The sequence below is a fragment of the Trachypithecus francoisi genome, unplaced genomic scaffold (genome assembly GCF_009764315.1).
Source record: "Trachypithecus francoisi isolate TF-2019V2 unplaced genomic scaffold, Tfra_2.0 Lachesis_group4, whole genome shotgun sequence".
NCBI classification, from domain to species: Eukaryota; Metazoa; Chordata; class Mammalia; order Primates; family Cercopithecidae; genus Trachypithecus; species Trachypithecus francoisi.
The window spans coordinates 67880987-67900579 of NW_022681469.1; the positions used below are offsets into that span (position 1 = coordinate 67880987).

General features: G+C 35.8%; 1 protein-coding gene across 4 annotated transcripts in view; it reads left to right on the forward strand.

Annotated features, from left to right (window-relative positions):
- The window catches only part of RUNDC3B (RUN domain containing 3B), a 205555-nt gene that overhangs the window by 165197 nt on the left and 20765 nt on the right, over positions 1-19593 (forward strand). For 2 of the 4 annotated variants that reach the window (XM_033193874.1, XM_033193876.1), the window contains 2 exons: positions 8429-8575; positions 17144-17265. In XM_033193874.1, coding sequence (XP_033049765.1) covers positions 8429-8575; positions 17144-17265 — 269 coding nt within the window. The remainder of the gene's footprint in view (positions 1-8428; positions 8576-17143; positions 17266-19593) is intronic. The other 2 variants (XM_033193877.1, XM_033193878.1) reach the window with 1 other exon arrangement.

A 19593-nucleotide genomic window follows, 5' to 3' on the forward strand; every position in this document is an offset into this window, starting at 1 on the left:
GATAGCCTATGATTTTCTCAGTGTGCCGTGTCACAAATAATACTGGAGCACATTTAAGTACTCACAAGTAATCCTGGAGTACATCTTAAGAATTACAGAAGGCTGGGTATGGGTATGGTGGTTCATGCCTATAATCCCAGTACTTTGGGAGGCTGAGACAGGTGGATCATGAAATCAAGAGATCAAGACCATCCTGGCCAACATGGTAAAACCTCGTCTCTACTAAAAATACAAAATTTAGCTGGGAGTGGTGGTGTGCGCCTATAGTCCTAGCTACGCAGGAGGCTGAGGCAAGAGAATCACTTGAACCTGGGAGGCGGAGGTTGCAGTGAGCCAAGATCACGCCACTGCACTCCAGCCTGGGTGACAGAGCGAGTGGAAAATTACAAAATTTGCTATATTGCTGATGCTAGGAACCTTTTTAGCATCAAAATTGCTCACTCACACTTTCAAAACTTTCCTCATAGCCCCAAGGGCTTTAAATATATTGTCTTATCAAAATTGAAAATTACTTCATGTTTTGGACCTTTGGAGTTGCATTGGAATACTTGGAACCACAGCTGTTACATCCTTAGATTTCAGGGGTTAGATCCTTATACATGTCCAACAGCTGAAAATATAACCACATCATGAGTGTTGACACAGCCTCTGGGGTGAGGAAGAAGCAAAGTAAAGGGGAGAGGATAACCCTCAAGCCTGGAGTCACAAGATAATCAAATAAATGAACAAAAGAATCACTTTGAATTGGCTAAGTATTACTATCAAAGTCTAGAATATGGATTTCTAGATCTTTTAGAAGACCTTGTACCACATTTTCCTTGTTCACTCATTATTGATGGGCACTTAAGTTTATTCCATAACTTGGCTATTATAAATAGTGCTGCAGTGGACATAATTGTGCAGAATCTCTTCAACATACTGATTTCAAATTATTAAATACCCAGAAGTGGGATGGCTGGATCATATGGTAATTCTGTTTTCAGTTTTTTGAGTAACCACCATGCAGTTTGCCATAATGAACGTACAATTTACATTCCCACCAGCAGTGTGCAAACATCCCCATTTCTCCACTTATCTTTTCTCTCTCTGTTTTTTCTTTTTTCTTTTCTTTTTTTTTTTTGGGCGGGGGGGACAAGGCCTCTGTCATCCATGCTGGAGTGCAGTGGTACAATCATGGCTTACTACAGACTTGACCTCGACGCTCAAGTGATCCTCCCACCTCAGCCTTTCAAGTAGCTAGGACTACAGGCATGCACCACCTTACGCAGCTAATTTTTAAAACTTTTTTATATACATAGGGTCTCACTGTGTTGTCCAGGCTGGTCTTGAACTTCTGGACTCAAGTGATCCTCCCAAAGTGCTGAGATTACAGGTGTGAGCCACTGTACCCAGCCAAAATTCATTTATGTTTTATGTACACCTTATACACATAAGTCTAAAGATAATTTATACAATATTTTTAATAATTTTGTGCATGATCCAAATTTTAAGTGTGTTTTAGTTGCAACACTTCACATGAGGTCAGGTGTGGAATTTTTCACTGTGGTGTCATGTTGCTTCTGAGAAAGTTGTGGACTCTGGAGCATTTTGGATTTTCAAATTAGGAATGCTCAACTTGTATATTCCCTATAGAAGTAGCACAGTAATGATGATCCAGGGAAACCATCACTAAGAAGTTGATATTTGAGCAGGCTTTTCAGGAGTTCCCCACATGACCAAGGGATAGGAAGAAAGAAACGGTATTCTGGGTACAGAGAATAGCACATACAGAAACACGCATGCAAAACATCATGTGAGGAAGACCAGTAAGATAAAATTTTAAGTCACGTACTATTCAAAGCAAGTTGTTTTTCTGGGAAAACTGAAATAACTTTTATTGGGACTTCCATTTTTACCTGGGGTGAGCCTCTATTTAAAAATTAATATTCCAGTTGGGCGTGGTGGCTCACAACTATAATCTCAACACTTTGGGAGGCCGAGGCGGGTGGATCACTTGAGACCAGAAGTTTGAGACCAGCCTGGCCAACATGGTGAAACCCTGTCTCTACTAAAAATACAAAAAGAAAAAAAAAATTAGCTGGGTGTTGTGGCACACGCCTGTAGTCCCAGCTACTTGGGAGGCTGAGGCAGGAGAATTGCTTGAACCCGGGAGGCAGAGGTTGCAATGAACTGAGATCGTGCCACTGCACTCCCTCTGGGTGAGAGAGCAATACTCTGTTCCAAAAAAAAATAATAATATTTTGTAAAACACTCTTCATTATTAGAGGAGAGGTAAATATACCCTTCTTGATGCCTCAGAGTCATGTGATAAATCTTCACAAATTGAATTTTAGCAAATTACATAATGAACAAGTGAGATATGGAAAGCTGTTTTTTGAAAGAGACAGTAAATAACTGCATTTTTGATGAATTTGTTTTTTCAAAAACAATGTGAAAATAATTTCCTCCTGAAATGATACAGAGTCCATAATGAAAAGTCCTTGGTGTTTATAATTAATACAGTCTTGTTGTATCGCATTATATTGTATTGCATTGTATTGCTCTGTACTTAGTCAAGATAAACTAATAGGCCAGCTGCAGTGGCTCACACCTGTAATCCCAGCACTTTGGGAGGCCAAAGCTGGCGGATCACTTGAGCCCAGGAGTCTGAGACCAGCCTGGACAACAGGGCAAAACCTGGGTCTCTATAAAAGATACATAACTAAGCTGGTCATGGTGGTTGTGTGCTTGTAGTCCCAGCTACTGGGAGGCTGAGAGGTGGAAGGATCACCTGAGACTGAGAGGTTGAGGCTGCAACGAGCCACGATTGTGCTACTGCACTCCAGCCTGGGTGACAGAGCAACAGCCTGTCTCAAAAAAAATAAAAGATAAGCTAACAATAATCATACGAGTCTTATGAGGGAGGGAAAGTGGATAAATGGATGCAAAAAAAAGTTAGAAAGAATAAGACCTAGTGTTTGCTAGCACAACAGAGTGACTATAGTCAAAAGTGTTTTAATTGTACATTTAAAAATAACCAAAAGAGTATTATCAGATTGTTTGTAACACAAGGGTTAAATGCTTGAGGTGATGGATTCCCCATTTACCCTGATGTGATTATTACATGCCTGTGTCAAAATATCTCATGTAACTCATAAATATAAACACCTATTATGTACCCACAAAAATTAAAAATACAAATTAAGGCAAGGCATAGTGGCTCACACCTGTAATCCCAGCACTTTAGGAGGCCTAGGTAGGAGCGCCACCTGAACCCAGGACTGGGAAACATAGGGGGACCCCTATTCCCAGCCTGGACCCCTATTCCCAGCCTGGGAAACATAGGGGGACCCCGCCTCAGAAAAAATAAATTAGCCAGGAGTGGTGGTACACCTGTGGTCTCAGCTATTTAGGAGACTGAGGTGGGAGGATCACTTGATCCTGGGAGTTTGAGGCTGCAGAAAGCCATGATCGTATCACTGCACTTCATCCTGGGTGACAGATTGAGACCTTACTCAAAATAAATAATGAATAAAATAAGATAAAAATGTTTAAAAAACATATGAAGAAAAATTATAAATCTAAAAAGAATAAAGTGTCAGTGGTAAAATACATATTTATACTTAGTTACAAATTATGTATTTAGAAGATATAGAAACTTTTCAGGGGTTAGCTAAGTTCCACAGAATAAATTGTATTTATTGACTTTTTCTGTCATTCCCAGAAGGGCTTGCTTAAGATGTGGAACTTTTTCCTTTGAAAAATAAAACAGCTTTTTGAACCTTAACTGAAAGCTATAGATTTGTTTCTAACAATTTTGCAGGAGAGATAGACTCCATTTTTCACTTGAGAAGTTTTGCATATATAAATCCACAGTATTTTGAATTTACATATATCCATCAAAGACACATTCAGGTCAAAAAATTGAGGATATATTTAAAGATCACATGAAATAGTCAATTGATAAATTGAACTGACACATACTTCAACATAATTACATATAAGAAATCAAACTTTACTTTCAAATGACAGATTTTTACCTGTAGAGTAAAAGATCTTTTGCAAAAGCAAGATAGGGATTCCTCAAGGATCTAGAAGCCAATTATTAGGGGCGGTAGAGTATAATAAGGAAGGAGAATTTAAATTGTACTTTCTTTTTTTTTTTTTTTTTGAGGCGGAATCTCGCTCTGTCGCCCGGACTGGAGTGCAGTGGCCGGATCTCAGCTCACTGCAAGCTCCGCCTCCCGGGTTTACGCCATTCTCCTGCCTCAGCCTCCCGAGGAGCTGGAACTACAGGCGCCCGCCACCTCGCCCGGCTAGTTTTTGTATTTTTAGTAGAGACGGGGTTTCACCGTGTTAGCCAGGATGGTCTCGATCTCCTGACCCCGTGATCCGCCCATCTCGGCCTCCCAAAGTACTGGGATTACAGGCTTGAGCCACCGCGCCCGGCCTAAATTGTACTTTCTATACTCCCTCTTCTATGAGCATGTTTCTCATGAAAAATATAACAATCACAAAGACTTTTAGATGATTGCTTCTTCACGTATTTTAAGTGTGTCCTCCACTGCCTACCTAATACATTTACTTGATATTAGTTGTGAATATATTTTTTCGATTGTCATGAAAATGCTATCTGTGAAATATTTTGTAGATTTAATCTAAATTTTTAGTTTAAAACTTTACTTTTTGTTACGAGGTAGTATATGGGAAATCAGCAAGCATCCATATAAGGCCTCAAGCTGGAAAAGTTTTCATTTAGTGGTCATGTGAATTGCATGTTGAGATTCAGCAATATGTCCAATATTATAACCATTTACAGTGAATAAATATGAAACAAAGCTACTGTTCCCAAGTAGCTTATAATCAAAGTAGAAGATCCATAAAACACTAAAATATTTAAATGATTGATTATTAAACTGTAGGAGACTCACCACAAAGCAATACAAGTTGTATCATTGTGAACAGAAGTAATCTGAAGATCTTTTAGAATGAGGTAGAAACAAAATAAACCTTGGAAGATGGATGGAATTTGGATCTTTTGAATAATAGTAGGGATATAGTTAATGCTGGGAGAGCAAAGACAAGGAGAAGATACTTTCAGTATATAAGTAAATTGAGTTTTAAATATTTTTCCCTAATAGAGTTGCCTGCAACTTGCTGTCTCAGTAGCTGTATTTAAGCTTTACAAGTGTCAGAACCTGCCTCATAGATAGGCTTGATGAGATTATATGTAGCTTAAAATCCATATAAAGAGATCCTTTCTTTAATGGTTTTGAGTCATTACAGTAATAAATTAAACTGTGTTATTTTGAGAAGGCAAATTCCTAAATAATTCCTATTGAGAATCTAAAGAAAAATCAGCTATCGAGAAATTCAGAGGTAGATACCACAGGGAAGTTCTGAAAATTAGCTGTGATAATTCTACTCTTGCTACTCAGTGACCGGATCTCAGCTCACTGCAAGCTCCGCCTTCCGGGTTTACGCCATTCTCCTGCCTCAGCCTCCCAAGTAGCTGGGACTACAGGCGCCCGCCACCTCGCCCGGCTGGTTTTTTGTATTTTTAGTAGAGATGGGGTTTCACCGTGTTAGCCAGGATAGTCTCTATCTCCTGACCTTGTGATCCGCCCGTCTCGGCCTCCCAAAGTGCTGGGATTACAGGCTTGAGCCACCGCGCCTGGCCCTCTTGCTACTTTCATAATAAATTAAACAATTTTCCTTCAGTGCACCTTCTATAGAATCATTGTCTTAATGAGGGAATGATAAATTGACTTATAGATAAGTGATAAATAGAATCTATCACATATAAAATAATTCAGTTTTTAGACAGACTAATTTCAGCATTGGTTAGAGTTTTAATTAAATGCTAAATGTCACATATTTTAACCTTTATCACTGATTTAATACCATTAAATAATAGCAATTATTAAGTAACTTAAGTTGAAACCATTTTTAAGCATGGCCAATTAAGAAAAATATCATTATTCTTCATATTAACATTAACTGGATTACCTTTGAGTAGGTTTTGATATTAACTGGGTATATTTCCCCTGTTCTAAGGTAAGTGATGGATTCTTTGGTTGCAAACAACTACAATCAGCTCTTGTGCACAGATAGAATTCATTATAAAGAGATCAGCAACTCACAGAATGGATAGAAAGGCTGGATAAATAGGCTTAGAAAGAAGGAAACTGAGCTACCCCAGAGGGTTGGAAGCAGGAACTGCAGTAATGTCTCTTTGCTGGTACATTCTGTTCAGGGACCGACCGTTAAAGTGAATAAACTGCTCTGTTTATTTATTACTCTAAACAGACTCTAGTTAAGTTCAAAAATACAAGGACGAGGTTCTCAACTTAATTCACTTGTCTGTCCCATAGTGTACTTGAGTGATGAAAGAAAAGGCCTTACACAAGGATTCTCCAGGAACCTTTCCTCTTCATAGTGGCAGAGCAAGTGCCAGGATTTATTGTCTCCACATTCCTCACAAAAGATGGGAAATAGATGCTATGTGGGAGGAAAACTATGCCTATTCCATTAGCTGAGATCTTTTATCTCATGTTTCAGAGGACCAGGTAGCTGCTCATAGAAAACATCATTAGGATTTATAAGGACAAAGGTCTAAAGACAGCACCTTAATTTGTCATTAGGCAAAAATCTCCATGGACAACAGTTGTATAAAAACAGTTATGGAACTTCAGTTCTCTTTTCCATTTAATGAGGTATAAAACTTTTCATTTTCCAGAAAGAATGTATTCTAAATTGGAGGTTGTTCCATTATTATTATTGTGTTCTACCAGTGCCATTTCCTCACAGATGCACATTTGCTTTTCTCATGTTCTGCCTGAATATTCCCTGTGAGCCAATTATGACATTGAAGTTGAGTTTTCCAGTGATGTTCACTAGATTCCCTCAAGAAATTGCATATATGATAGAGAAAAACCTAACAGAATCCAAAATAATGGTGGTTTATCATAACAGATTATCTGGTTAATAATTCCTATTTTTGTTTTGCATTATTTTCCTGTCTTAAAATTTTCCCATTTGCTCTCTTTGTAAAGCTTTACTGTTTTAATTTTTTTTTAATGTTAAAGTACTTTAAAAGTCCTTTTAAAAATTTCATTTCTTTTCCAGTGAAATGAAATTGTGGCAACTAGGCTAAAATAGTATCTTAATGGGATACATTCTCACTAACTTTGGCCTATTTTCGTATTCCATCCTGAGACAGAATCTAATGTTTACATCAGATAATGTTTCCTTGTAGACATAGTGGAACAAGTATTTTTCAATGCACACAGATACCCCACAAAATCAGAAATATCCATCTGTAGCCTGTTAGAGACATATGAAATATAGTTATTCCATTAGTATCATTGTAAACAGCCAGGAGTGGCATGCAGGCTGATTTTCCTTAGTGCAGTATTGTGCTGCCCTTACCTCACTGACTTACCTCTCTGTTACCCACAACAGGGCTTTTATCTGTGGAAGTTAGTGGCAGGCACATATTACTTCCCTGCTTCTGAATTGATGGCTCAGAACATTAGCACACTAAAGCCATGGACTCCTGTTGGAGGATGCAGGTTACCTAAATGGTATTTTAAGGCCTTTTAGAGGTAGAGTAAGACCTTTGTTTTTAAAGTTCTTTTTAACCATCAACTTAAATGTTGAATTAATCCTGTGACAATGATTAGTTGGTTTTTGAAGTCTGAAATTTTGGCAAAAAGCAAATTCTTTTCTAAGTTGATATTAGCAAGTAACAGTTCTATAAAAATTAAAACCGTGGATTGTTATAATGGCTTCATTCTGTAGTTAAAACATTTACAGTGGATTATACTGCTTAGTGTAGTTGTCATTAATTTAATCATTTTCATGAAGATTTATCAGTAGTCATTTCTTTCAAAGACAGTTATGGGATTCAAGCCAGCAACAGTGTGTTAAAAAAAAAAAAAAGGAAAAATAGTTATGATAATCTTTTTTATTTTATATTTTTTTGCAGTTTTTCTTTCATTTTAATCGCTTTTCCTTTACTTGAGTTAAAATACTTTCATAGATTGTGTCTGAGCTATGAAGCTAGGAAATCATACACATGGAATCTTTACTTTTTAAATATTTTAATTGGCTTAATAACCTGTATCTTTAAGTATCACTTCCTTTTAATTAAGATATAAAATGCTACTTGGGTCTTTTAGTACTTTAGTAATGATGTGAAAAGATAGTAAGTCTGAATTTCACAAGTAGTGATTTGTTGTAACCAGCAGGAAAAAAAAATGAAGAACACATATTGCAGGAGAAAGAACAGTCATTGTCCCAACCATCCTTGCTGTAGTTCTGTTCACAATCTATTAACAAACCAATTTTATAAGATAAATTTTGGGGACCTAAATTGATACCATTAGGTTCCTCTGCCATTGTAGAACAGTGAAGACAAAAGCACTCACCATCTTAATATTCACAGGACTGTGCTAAAGAATAATGATTTAAGATCAAGACAAGAGTTAACTGCCCATCTCACCAACCAGTGGCCTTCCCCAGGAGCTCTGGATGTCAATGCTGTTGCCTTGGATACGTTGCTTTACCGAAAACACAATAAACAGTGGTATGAGTAAGTGTAATACTTTTTTTTCCAACTAATTAATAGTTAGTTGTACCAAAACATATGGCTATCCGCTTAGGTTTCTCAGTTACTCTTTCTGAACTTATTATTATCTTAGAGCAAAGATAAGATTTAGGACTACTTTGGTAAGGTTAGATTATCTGAGAAATTCTTATGCCATATTGTACCAGCTGTCTACTTTTCCTTTAGTTGAATCTTCAGCCAGTCCTTCAGTTAAATCTATGAGCTTGTGTTTAATGAGCCACCTATTTTTGTATTCCATCATTGGTGTGGTATTTGCCTTAGGACTAATTTTCCCACTTGTCATAAAATACAATTTGAAGGAATAGAAAGATATTTACTTGTTCCTGGTGGGTCTGAAGAATTCTATTCATTTTCAGTCAATCTGATTTTTAGAAACTGTGGAAGATATAATCACTTCACCTATGGTCCACAAGATCTTTTTCTTATTTCTTTGTTCCAATGTTCAGTACTATTTCATTTCATTTAGTTACAGTATCCAGTACCCAATGTTGAGAGAGCTACAGTCTTAGGCTGTTTTCCTTTAGGTAATCATCTTGAAACTTGTAAGTTGTATTACCTTCTTTTGGCTTTTAGCCACTTTTCCACCTTAATCATTTTTTCACTATTTTTATTTTTCTATCTTAAGCTAATTTTCTGTTTTTTCCTGATATCCCTCCTTCTCATCCTCTTGTTTGATTTTTTCCCTTCCCTCTCATTCTCTCTTTTCTTGTATTTTCTCTGTTTTGTCTTTCCTCTTTCCTCCCTTTTTCCTATCTCTTTTTGTTCTTTTCGCTACTCTTTTAGAGTCCTTGCTTGTAAATTTCCCTGGTAGAGTCACATATCTATGTGTGCTTGTTTGGGTACCTTTCACTAGGTTATTAGTAGCCAGATATTTCTACAAGTAATATTTTAGTATAAACAATTTCCGCCTGCTTTACTCTGTGATGTGTTTTGTCTATCAAAGGCAGAGTTCAAAGTAAATTTGACTATTTGATATTAAAAACAAGTACTGGAGACTTAAATGCTTTTTCTTGTTTCATTGATTATTAGAGATAAGTAGGAAAAGATGAACACATTATTTGCAGAATAAATCAGTAGAATCTCTTCAACGTCTACTAAACCATACTTCTTAGTATGATTCAAGATACTGACTTTGGATATTTCATAAATTGGGATCTAGTTCCCTTATATACCCTTATGAAAGTTATTAATAACTAGAATATATCTCATCCTGGTATATAATTTTACCTTCCTCTGGGTTTAATTAGTAGAAGAATTTATTTTATTTCTATTTTTAATTTATGATTGAAAAATTAAATTTGTAGCAATACTTGGTACACTTACTTACCTTATCTATATATGACATATAAGATGCTCCTGTTTTTTAACTGCAAAAATAGTGTAACATTAAATCCTGATAAGTTAAAAGACTATGCTTTTTTATTGTAATATCCACATTGTCATATTAGATAGTGAGAGGTAACATATTTTAGCCAGAAGATGTGTACACTTCCCTGTCTACAGAGTTATCTATTGAGGAGCCAGTAAAAAGTCTAAAGTGGAAGATTTATTTTTAGTTTGCTTCTGCATATGCAATAATAGCTGGTTTTTACAAAGTATTATAGCAGCAGATAAGGTAATTGTGGTCTCAGAAAAGAAGGCCAGGAAACTTCCTATTCATCTGTTTAGCATGGATCTAGATTTTATACTTCTTGACTCAGTTATTCCACCAGCTTAAGCCTAGCATCATTCTTTAATCTGGCCTGTCCTCAGTTGTTGGTATTGTTTTAGTATGGCCCTGTCTCAAAACTGCTATCCCCAAACAAAAAAGCATGCAGCTAGGGTGTTGTACAGAGATCACTTTACCTAGAGTTTAAAGTCAGGACTGGTATTACTGTGTAACACTGAGAAATACTTTCTCTCCTTGCCCTTTTCTTTATGCAGATGTAATACTGGGGATAATACCTGTCTAACAGAATTATAAGGATCAAGTGAGATAATAAATTGCTAGAATTTAATAGCTAGCTTCTCAGTAAATATTTATACTCTATAAAGTCTTATGTTTCTACTCTAATGTAATCCTGTATCTTCCATGTCTGGAGAGTGTATACCCACCTAACTTCTAAACTTTCTGAACCTTGTGTAAAATTAGAGTGAACAACTCATCCCCAGTTGTTTTGAATAAATCCAACTGTCGCATATAAGATGGAGGCTTTGGATATTCAGAATAGAGGAGTTCACCATAAAAATCATGTTTGATACCAATCACAGCTTTTCATCAGGATCCAGTTTTTTCTCTCTTCAAACTTTTAATATAAGCCAAGGCTCTTGAACTACCTGATCACTGGCTCCTTTTGATTTGACCAATATCTTAAGTAAGTTCAGCAGACATTTATTGAGAATGTACTAATTATGAAGGAGGTGGCTAAAACCTTGTTAATAAGGAACATTAACCCTCTTGACAATCTGGAGAAAGAAACTGACCCTAGAATTCATTACAGTTTTAATGACAGTAGATGATTTTCCTGGCAAAGATATGGGATGTCTATAGCTATTTCTCTAGGAACTCTGTAACTTCATTCAACCAGCTAGCCAAAGACAATTTAAGAAGAGAGTTTTAAAAGAAAAACTTCAGACAAATTAAGTTATACAGAGTTTATCTGAGCAAAGGGTTCATGAATCAGGCGACATTCAGAACCAGAAAAGGTTCAGAGAGCTCTGCCCAGCAGTGGATGTAGGAAGCCTTTATAGGCCAAACAAAAGCAGATAAGTCATCTGATTGGCTACAGCTAAGTAAATACCTTATTTAGCATGGTATGATTAGTTTGCTGCCTAGGATTAGTTGAATCTCAGCTGTTTGTGATTAGCTGAAACCAGGCTGTTACAAAAAATCTCCTGAATTAGGCTTTGGTTTGTTTACTAAATTACGTTGCAGTTTGTTACTAGGAACTCAGAGTAGGGGGACAGCCTTAGGCTAATGGCCTCCTGTTTATTTAACAACAGTGTTTATTTAATTAATTTGTTAGTCTTCTTAAGCCATTGAATAATTTGGTCATATCGTCACCTACTCATGGAAAGATCCCTCTCATAATTGAAGATCTTAAATTTATTTCTCTTTACTATGCTGTTCATAAAATTTTAAAAATAAAATTTCCAGTTTATTTATTGATTACTTAGACCTGGCAAGATTACTTAGACCCAGCAAGCTATGCTGGATTTCATATCTTTTTCTGTATTTCAAACATGATATATGTTTTACAGTAAGCCTAACATGCTTTAACAATTTAACATGATATCATGTAAAGGCCTGTAATACTTTAACTGTAAAAGCCTGTCATGCTTTAACAATGTAACATGATATGATATTAAATATTCAAAGCATGACAGGCTTACTGTAAAAACTGAACAATAAATAAGTGTATAAAACATGTTCCCTTAACACACACATAGAATAATTTCTTATTTGTTTCCAGTAAGTTCTGTTTTAATATCTTTATATATATGTAAAGTCTAGGTCACATGAGTTTGTTAAATAATCCTGTTAGGTTATCTGTTACATAATCTTCATAATCTTATTAGATTATTGCCTAACTCACCCATTCTTATCCCAAAAGATCAGATTCATTGTTGTCGTATTTATATTTTCTACTTAAGCTTTTTTAGTCTTTTCAAATTATCATCATTTCCCAATTTAGCCATAATTCACATTGCAAAATTATTGAGAATCATGAGCTCTTATATGCTTTTATGATCTACTATTTAGGTTTTTAATTTTTTTAATTTTAATTTTAATTTTACTTTTTTTTTTTTTGACGGAGTCTCACTGTGTCACCAGACTAGAGTGCAGTGGCACGATCTCGGCTCACTGCAACCTTTGCCTCCCAGGTTGAAGTGATTCTCCTGCCTCAGTCTCCTGAGTAGCTGGGACTGCAGGTGCCCGCCACCACACCCAGCTATTTTTTTTTTTTAGTAGAGATGGGTTTTCACCATGTTGGCGAGGATGGTCTTGATATCTTGACCTCATGATCTACCCGCCTTGGACTCCCAAAGTGCTGGGAGTACAGGCGTGAGCCACCGCACCTGACCAGCTTTTAATTTTTTCTAATGACTTTCACTTCATATGTATTCACAGTTCTCTTTCCCATTTATGTCTTTCAAATATTTTTGGAGTAGGAGACCCTAACTGCAGAAATCTTTTACAACTTGTAAACTGGGCATTGACATCACTCATATATGCCCTTCCCTGTTAGGCTTTCCTTGCATCCTTCTGTTTATTTTAATAAGAGAATATAGATATTCTCCTGTAGCGAATGATTATTTTGTTCCTTAGACATCTTTCTATGAAAACAAAGAACAAAAAGTGTATCTCTGTCTCGATGTACATTCATGTGCTTCTGTATATACAACATACATATATTTGTTTTTATTTTCTACATGTGGATAATGCTCATCTCCTTCTATATAACACACTCTCTGTTGCCCAGTGACTACTAGATAAATTATTATTAACCTTAACATAATACTGGGCAAATGCATAGATTAACCATTTATTACTTCTGATTATTGATATAAAAGATTGTAGAAAATTGATTAACAAATAAATTCGAGATTATTTCTGAATTTCCTTTTGATTTGCTTTTACTTGATATCCAATCTTATGTATAGATGTTTATATTTAAGGTTTAAAAATGTACAAATAGTTAGATATTGAATTTAGTAGATTTTCCCAAATGCCCATGACATAATTCCTACAAGTTCAATTTAAATTATGTTTAACAATGGCTGGGTGCAGTGGCTGATGTTTGTAATCCTAGCACTTTGGGAGGCTGCAGCGGGCAGATCACTTGAGGTCAGGAGTTCAAGACGAGCCTGACCAACGTGGTGAAACTGCATTTCCACTAAAAATACAAAAATTAGCCAGGCATGGCAGCTGACACCTATAATCCCAGCTACTTGGGAGGCTGAGGCAGGAGAATCGCTTGAACCTGGGAGGCAGAGGTTGCAGTGAGCCAAGAGCCTGCCATTGCACTCCAGCCTGGGCAACAGAGTGAGATTCCATCTCAAACAAACAAATAAATAAATAAATAAAATTATATTTAACACTGGCAAGGTAAGAATTAAACTACAAATTTTGTATAATTAGAATGCATGACTCTTACTGTCTTGGGTTCTTACTTTGATTAAGCTACTTGTATTTAAAAAATTATCTTCTGAGAAAGAGTAATAGCTATTAATTGGATTAATGTATCTGGTGAGTTACTTTTAATCTTACTGTGTGATGTTAATGAGTCTAGGATTCTAAGATAGGGCTTAGTCATGGCCTTATAAAGACAGAACTCTCATAGATTGGTTACCGTTACCACATGGCAACAAATGTTTGTCCGATGGAGCTGTCAGTCACATTGGAAATCAGGTAAACATGAGGAAACCAAACCCATTCTTAGCCATTACTGAAACAACTGAATTTGTTTCCTCCCAGATAGTGGATTTGTAGTCATTTTCATGCAAAGAAGATGCTGTAAGGTACAGTTCTTAATATTTTAGGAATGAGGTACTTAATTTTGGGTTGTAATTTTTATTATTGCTTCAGAACATCATCTACTAAATTCTGTTTCCATATTCATTGGCATTTGTTTAAGCAAAGTTATAAACTCAATAATTGTTCACTAACTGTGACAAATTAAAGGGGAGAAAGGCTCTAACACCACTTTGGATTCAGAAATGTGATATTCTAAAAAGAACCTCAGTAGGTCATGCAGAGAGCTCATTTCATGTTACTATTGTCAGAAGCTGCTTTTACAGAGTTTCTCCCCTGTAGTGGGTGGTAGTCTTGGAGATTATTGTAAATGTGTGTTGTCAGACTTTTTCAGTCCTTACAATATTCGGATGAATTCTATGTCTTTTGGCTTATAGGGTATTTTATACTGTTTGTAACTATTTCTATATGTAATTTTTTGTAGAAATATTAAGAGGTTTTCTATGATGAAAAATCAGTGTCAGAAACTCATCTTGAGCTGTCATTCAACTTAAAAAGTAAGATACCTATTGGGCACAAAAAAGTAATTTGGAAAGTGAATGTATTTATAACTACTTTTTAAATTCCTATGTTCCTGCTTTCCTCTCTAGCTAAAGAAGTAAGATTTTGGCCGGGCGCAGTGGCTCATGCCTGTAATCCCAGCACTTTGAGAGGCCAAGGTGGGAGGATCACAAGGTCAGGAGATTGAGACCATTCTGGCTAACACAGTGAAACCCTGTCTTTACTAAAAGTACAAAAAAAAAAAAAAAGCCAGGCGTGGTGGCGGGCGCCTGTAGTCCCTGCTACTCAGGAGGCTGAGGCAGGAGAATAGTGTGAATCCGGGAGATGGAGCTTGCAGTGAGCTGAGATCGCTCCACTGCACTCCAGCCTTGGTGACAGAGCCACACTCCGTCTCAAAAAAAAAAAAAAAAAAAAAGATTTTAATATGCAAATCAAGTGAAATTTTCTGTAATATGATTAAATAGTTTACATGATCTATCTCATTAAACAAGGCCATTCTTGAGAATAATTTCTTTTTTTCCTTTCTTTCTTTTTCTTTCTTGACGGAGTTTCACTCTTGTTGCCCAGACTGGAGTGCAGTGGTGCGATCTTGGCTCACCGCAATCTCTACCTATTGGGTTCAAGTGATTCTCCTGCCTCAGCCTCCCAAGTAGCTGGGATTACAGGCATGTGCCACCACGCCCGGCTAATTTTGTATTTTTAGTAGACATGGAAGGTTTCTCCATGTTGGTCAGGCTGGTCTTGGACTCCCGACCTCAGGTGATTGATCTTCCCACCTCGGCCTTCCAGTGGTGGGATTACAGGTGCGAGCCACTATGCTGGCCGGAGAAGGATTTCTAATAAAATAGGAAGCCAGATCTTTTCTTCCTATACGAGGGAGTGGATAACATAGTATTTAAGAGAGAAAATTAGAGCCAGACTAACAGGTTTAAATCTAATCTCTTTGTGACCCAGTTTATTCTGCCATAAAGTGCAGATAGTAATAATTCTAGCTTCTTATGGTAGCTATGAGGATGAAATAAATTCATAAATATGTAGACAAGTGCCTAACATATAGTAAGTGCTATATAAATATTAGATATCATTTTTATTGCACATTACGTAGCTCATATAAATGTTATCTGTTGTGATTGTCGTAAGTTTCCTGCAATAGTAGAATTTCCTGGTAGTTAAAAATTATTTTAACTAAGGACTTTAATACTATAAGCATTTAAAAGTCATCAAATTATAAAGTGAGAACACTGTTTTGTAAGCTGGTAAAGTTATTCTGTCACCTCATTCTTCATTTCTTAGAGGGAAAGACAAATATTTGCCTGTTGTATATATCTACTTATTATGAAATCTTATAAAATCTTAATAAAATTGATGGAGAATATGTACAAAAGCAATTAAAAATAACTTGTTTTGGTAAAACCTGTTGGGCTTTGCTTTTTTTTAAACGGTGAATCTAGTTTGTTATTCAGTTACTAAATTATTTCCCCCCTTCCTCCCCATTTTGAATGGAGTCGTGAATTAACATAAAATGGAGACTACATATAAACATTCAAATCACATTTAATATACATATTTTTGGAAACCTGTAACTAAGTCTACTTTTGTGTATATGACTAGAGATAGCTGTGAAATAGATCATTTAAATTTTATGTACATTCCTATAAAAATTATTGTAAAATATATTTCTAGGAAATTAGGTGGTGTTTGGCTACCTTAGGAAATAATAGATATTGAGGCTGAAAAACATATTCTTTCTCTAGACCACTTATATATAGAAATAATAATTCTGTCCTGTTATGTAAAGTGTAACACCAAAGCTGCATTTATCTTTTGGGTTGGTTTTATCCTGAAGAACCAAATATGAGGAAAGGTTAATAATAAGCTTTCATTAACTTTCCATTTATAACTGAATTTAACATCTAATATAATTAACTTACTAGCTTAATAGAAAATGGGCCTCAAAATAGCAACTAGATGAGAGGAATTTAATCATCTTGATGTATATTAATACAAACAGGTATTTTATTACCTAGCACTTTTTAAACTTCTTAATTACAGGAATTTGTAATAATAATTTGTTTTTGTTTATATAAACTGTATTAATGTCAAGGCACTGAAGAATTCTGAGGTGCTTAAGAGACACTAGGTCATTATTGTTATGCCAACTTTATATCTTCATTAAGAGTAATGTGAAGATTTTCTGTTCTTTGAAAATTGGTAATAACCAGAAGTTCCCATTTCTTAACCATCTATGTAATCAAAAATTGGTATGAAGATTATGTCTGACAAATTGTTTTTTCCTGTTTTCCAATGGATTAAACAGATATGCTTTGAAAGAGGGTAGAGGGAAAGTATGATGGAGGAGATCATACTGAAGCAAAAAATACGAAGCAAAATTTAGGAGAAATGACGGGGAGAATTTTAACCAGAAATTTAACATATTGAAAACCCTTAAAGAACCACTCAAGAAATTCTTTTTTTGTGAAAAGAAATTCAAGTAGTATTTCATCCTTGCTTTACAGGAAAAGTTACCAAAGTCTTGACCAGTTATCAGCAGAAGTTAGCCTTTCTCAGACTTCACTGGATCCAGGTCAGTCACAAGAAGGAGATGGAAAACAAGACACATTAAATGTAATGAGTGAAGGTAAGAAAACAAAGAACTATTTGAAAATTACTCTTTTCCTGCACCATCTATATTTTGGTTGCAGATGATTGCCAGAGAATGATAGTGACATCTCTGTGAATCATGCTGGAAATTAAGCAGCTATTATGATTAAAAATGGTCTGCCTTTGTGTCTTTCTGGTGTGTGTGTGTGTGTGTGTGTGTGGCTAACCTTCCAAAACACTTGTCTTTAATTGTTACCTTCATTTACTCACTTCCTGTACTCTTTTTTTACCCCGCCAATCTGGCTTTTATGTCACTTTAATAAAAGGACTCATCAAGGTAATCAGCTATAAACATATTGCAGAGAACTGCTAAAGTCGGTTCTGTCTTATTCCATTAAACTTGTCAGCAGCTTTTGACATAACTGACCACTTCCTCATTCTTGAATCACTCATGGTACTTGGTTTATTGAGTATTTAAAAAATCTTCAGGAACAAACATAAAAGTATTTTATTTTTTCCTATTACTACTTTCAGATGTGCAATATCAGCCTCTCTTCCCTTTGGGTTGCATCTTCCCACATCATTTGGTCCAATTCCCTAACTTTTCAGGCTAGTTTGAATTATATGGTCCCACTTCAGTTTCTAAGACTCAACCTATTGGTTTTAAAACCAGTCATCTATTCGGTTCAAAGCTCTTTTCTTTCTCTCCTTCAGTATAGGTTAAGGCTGTTACTCCAGCACTTTGGATTGGATGAGTTCACTGGTATGATCTGGTTCTCAGTCTTTTATCTTTCTTTCTTTCCTCTCAGTTTACGACTTCGGGTATATATGAGAGATAGGGGAAGAAAGAGAATCCCCTACCTCAGGGGAACCTGCATTCCCTTAAGCCTCCAATTTTTACCCTGCCTTCTGTCTTGCAATAAGTATTGGCACTATAGCCATTATCCTAGATTCTATTCTTTGTCCTTACAATTACAGTCAATTTATAAACAAGTCCTGTCAGCTCCCATATAAAACATGCTATATACATTTACTCGTTATCTTCTCCATTACTACAACCTTAGTCTCTGCCACTTGGAGCAAGCTGCTTGCCCCCTCACAGTCCATTCTCCACGTAGTAATCAGTGACCTTTAAAAACTTAAATCAGAAAATATTGTAAGTCTACTTAAAACTCTCCAATGGCTTTCAATGGCAATTAGAATAAAATCCAAACTGCTTTTCCTAGCCTCCTACTTGATCTTGTTCTTGCTAGCATCTGCCTCATTTCATACCATTCTTTTCCTTGGTCTGTGTACCACGGCAAACTGACCTAGGTATTTCTTCAGGCTGGTTCCTACCTTGACTGTCTTTGCACTTGCTTTTTCCACTGCCCCAAAGCTTCTTTCTTAAGGCCTTTGCGTGGTAGATTCTCTTCAAATGTCATCTTTCTAAAGAAGCTTTCACTGATTGCCATATCATAAATAGCCACCCCCATCCCCATCTCGTCCCCAGCCCATCCCAGGCATGCTGTATCATACTGCCATGCATTTTATTATGATTCTTATCTGTAAACCCCCTCTGAACTGTAAGGTTCATGAGGGTAAAAATCTTATCCATCATTTTCACCAGTGTATGACTGGAGGCTGACACATGATAGGCAACTTATTAAACATTTATTGATCAAGTAACCATATAATGACATAGGATGTGAGGAATAAAGTAGAAATTCATTTAACCAGCAGGCTCAGGCAGTGTAAATATTGTGTTAAACTGAATTTTTTGCTTTCTTTAAGTTGGTTGTTGAAATGTCCTCAATGGGCCTTAATCTATTTTATCATTTTAGTACTTTTTAAATAAATCCAATAGTAATTTGGATTCACTGTCATAATCTATAATGTGTATATTTTAAAAGCTAATTCATACTATGAATGAGTTTATTTATGATTCTTCATCTAAAAGACAATTATTTAGGATTTTACTCTAATTTTTATTATAGGTATTTTGATATCAACAGGACAAGAGTAATAATGAACATTTTGACACTATAAAAACAACTGTATTGTCTTCAATAACTCAATGTTTAATAGCAGATTAAAAGTTACTTACAGTTTCCATAACCAATTATTTAATAAAACGAGTAAAAATTAACCAAAAATCTACCAACTGCCACCCAACAAGAAAGGGGGCTGCATGGTAAACATAATAGACTACAAAAAACTGGTGACCAGGAAGGAAACATGTTCTCATGATGAGTTAGTAAGAGTTCTAGAATTCTCAAATCTGATTTTAAAAATTTGGGGAATTTTGGATAGCTGAGGTAATGGCAGTGATGCAGGTTTGAATCAGCATATCCTATAAAAATATAATAAAAGAACAAATACAACC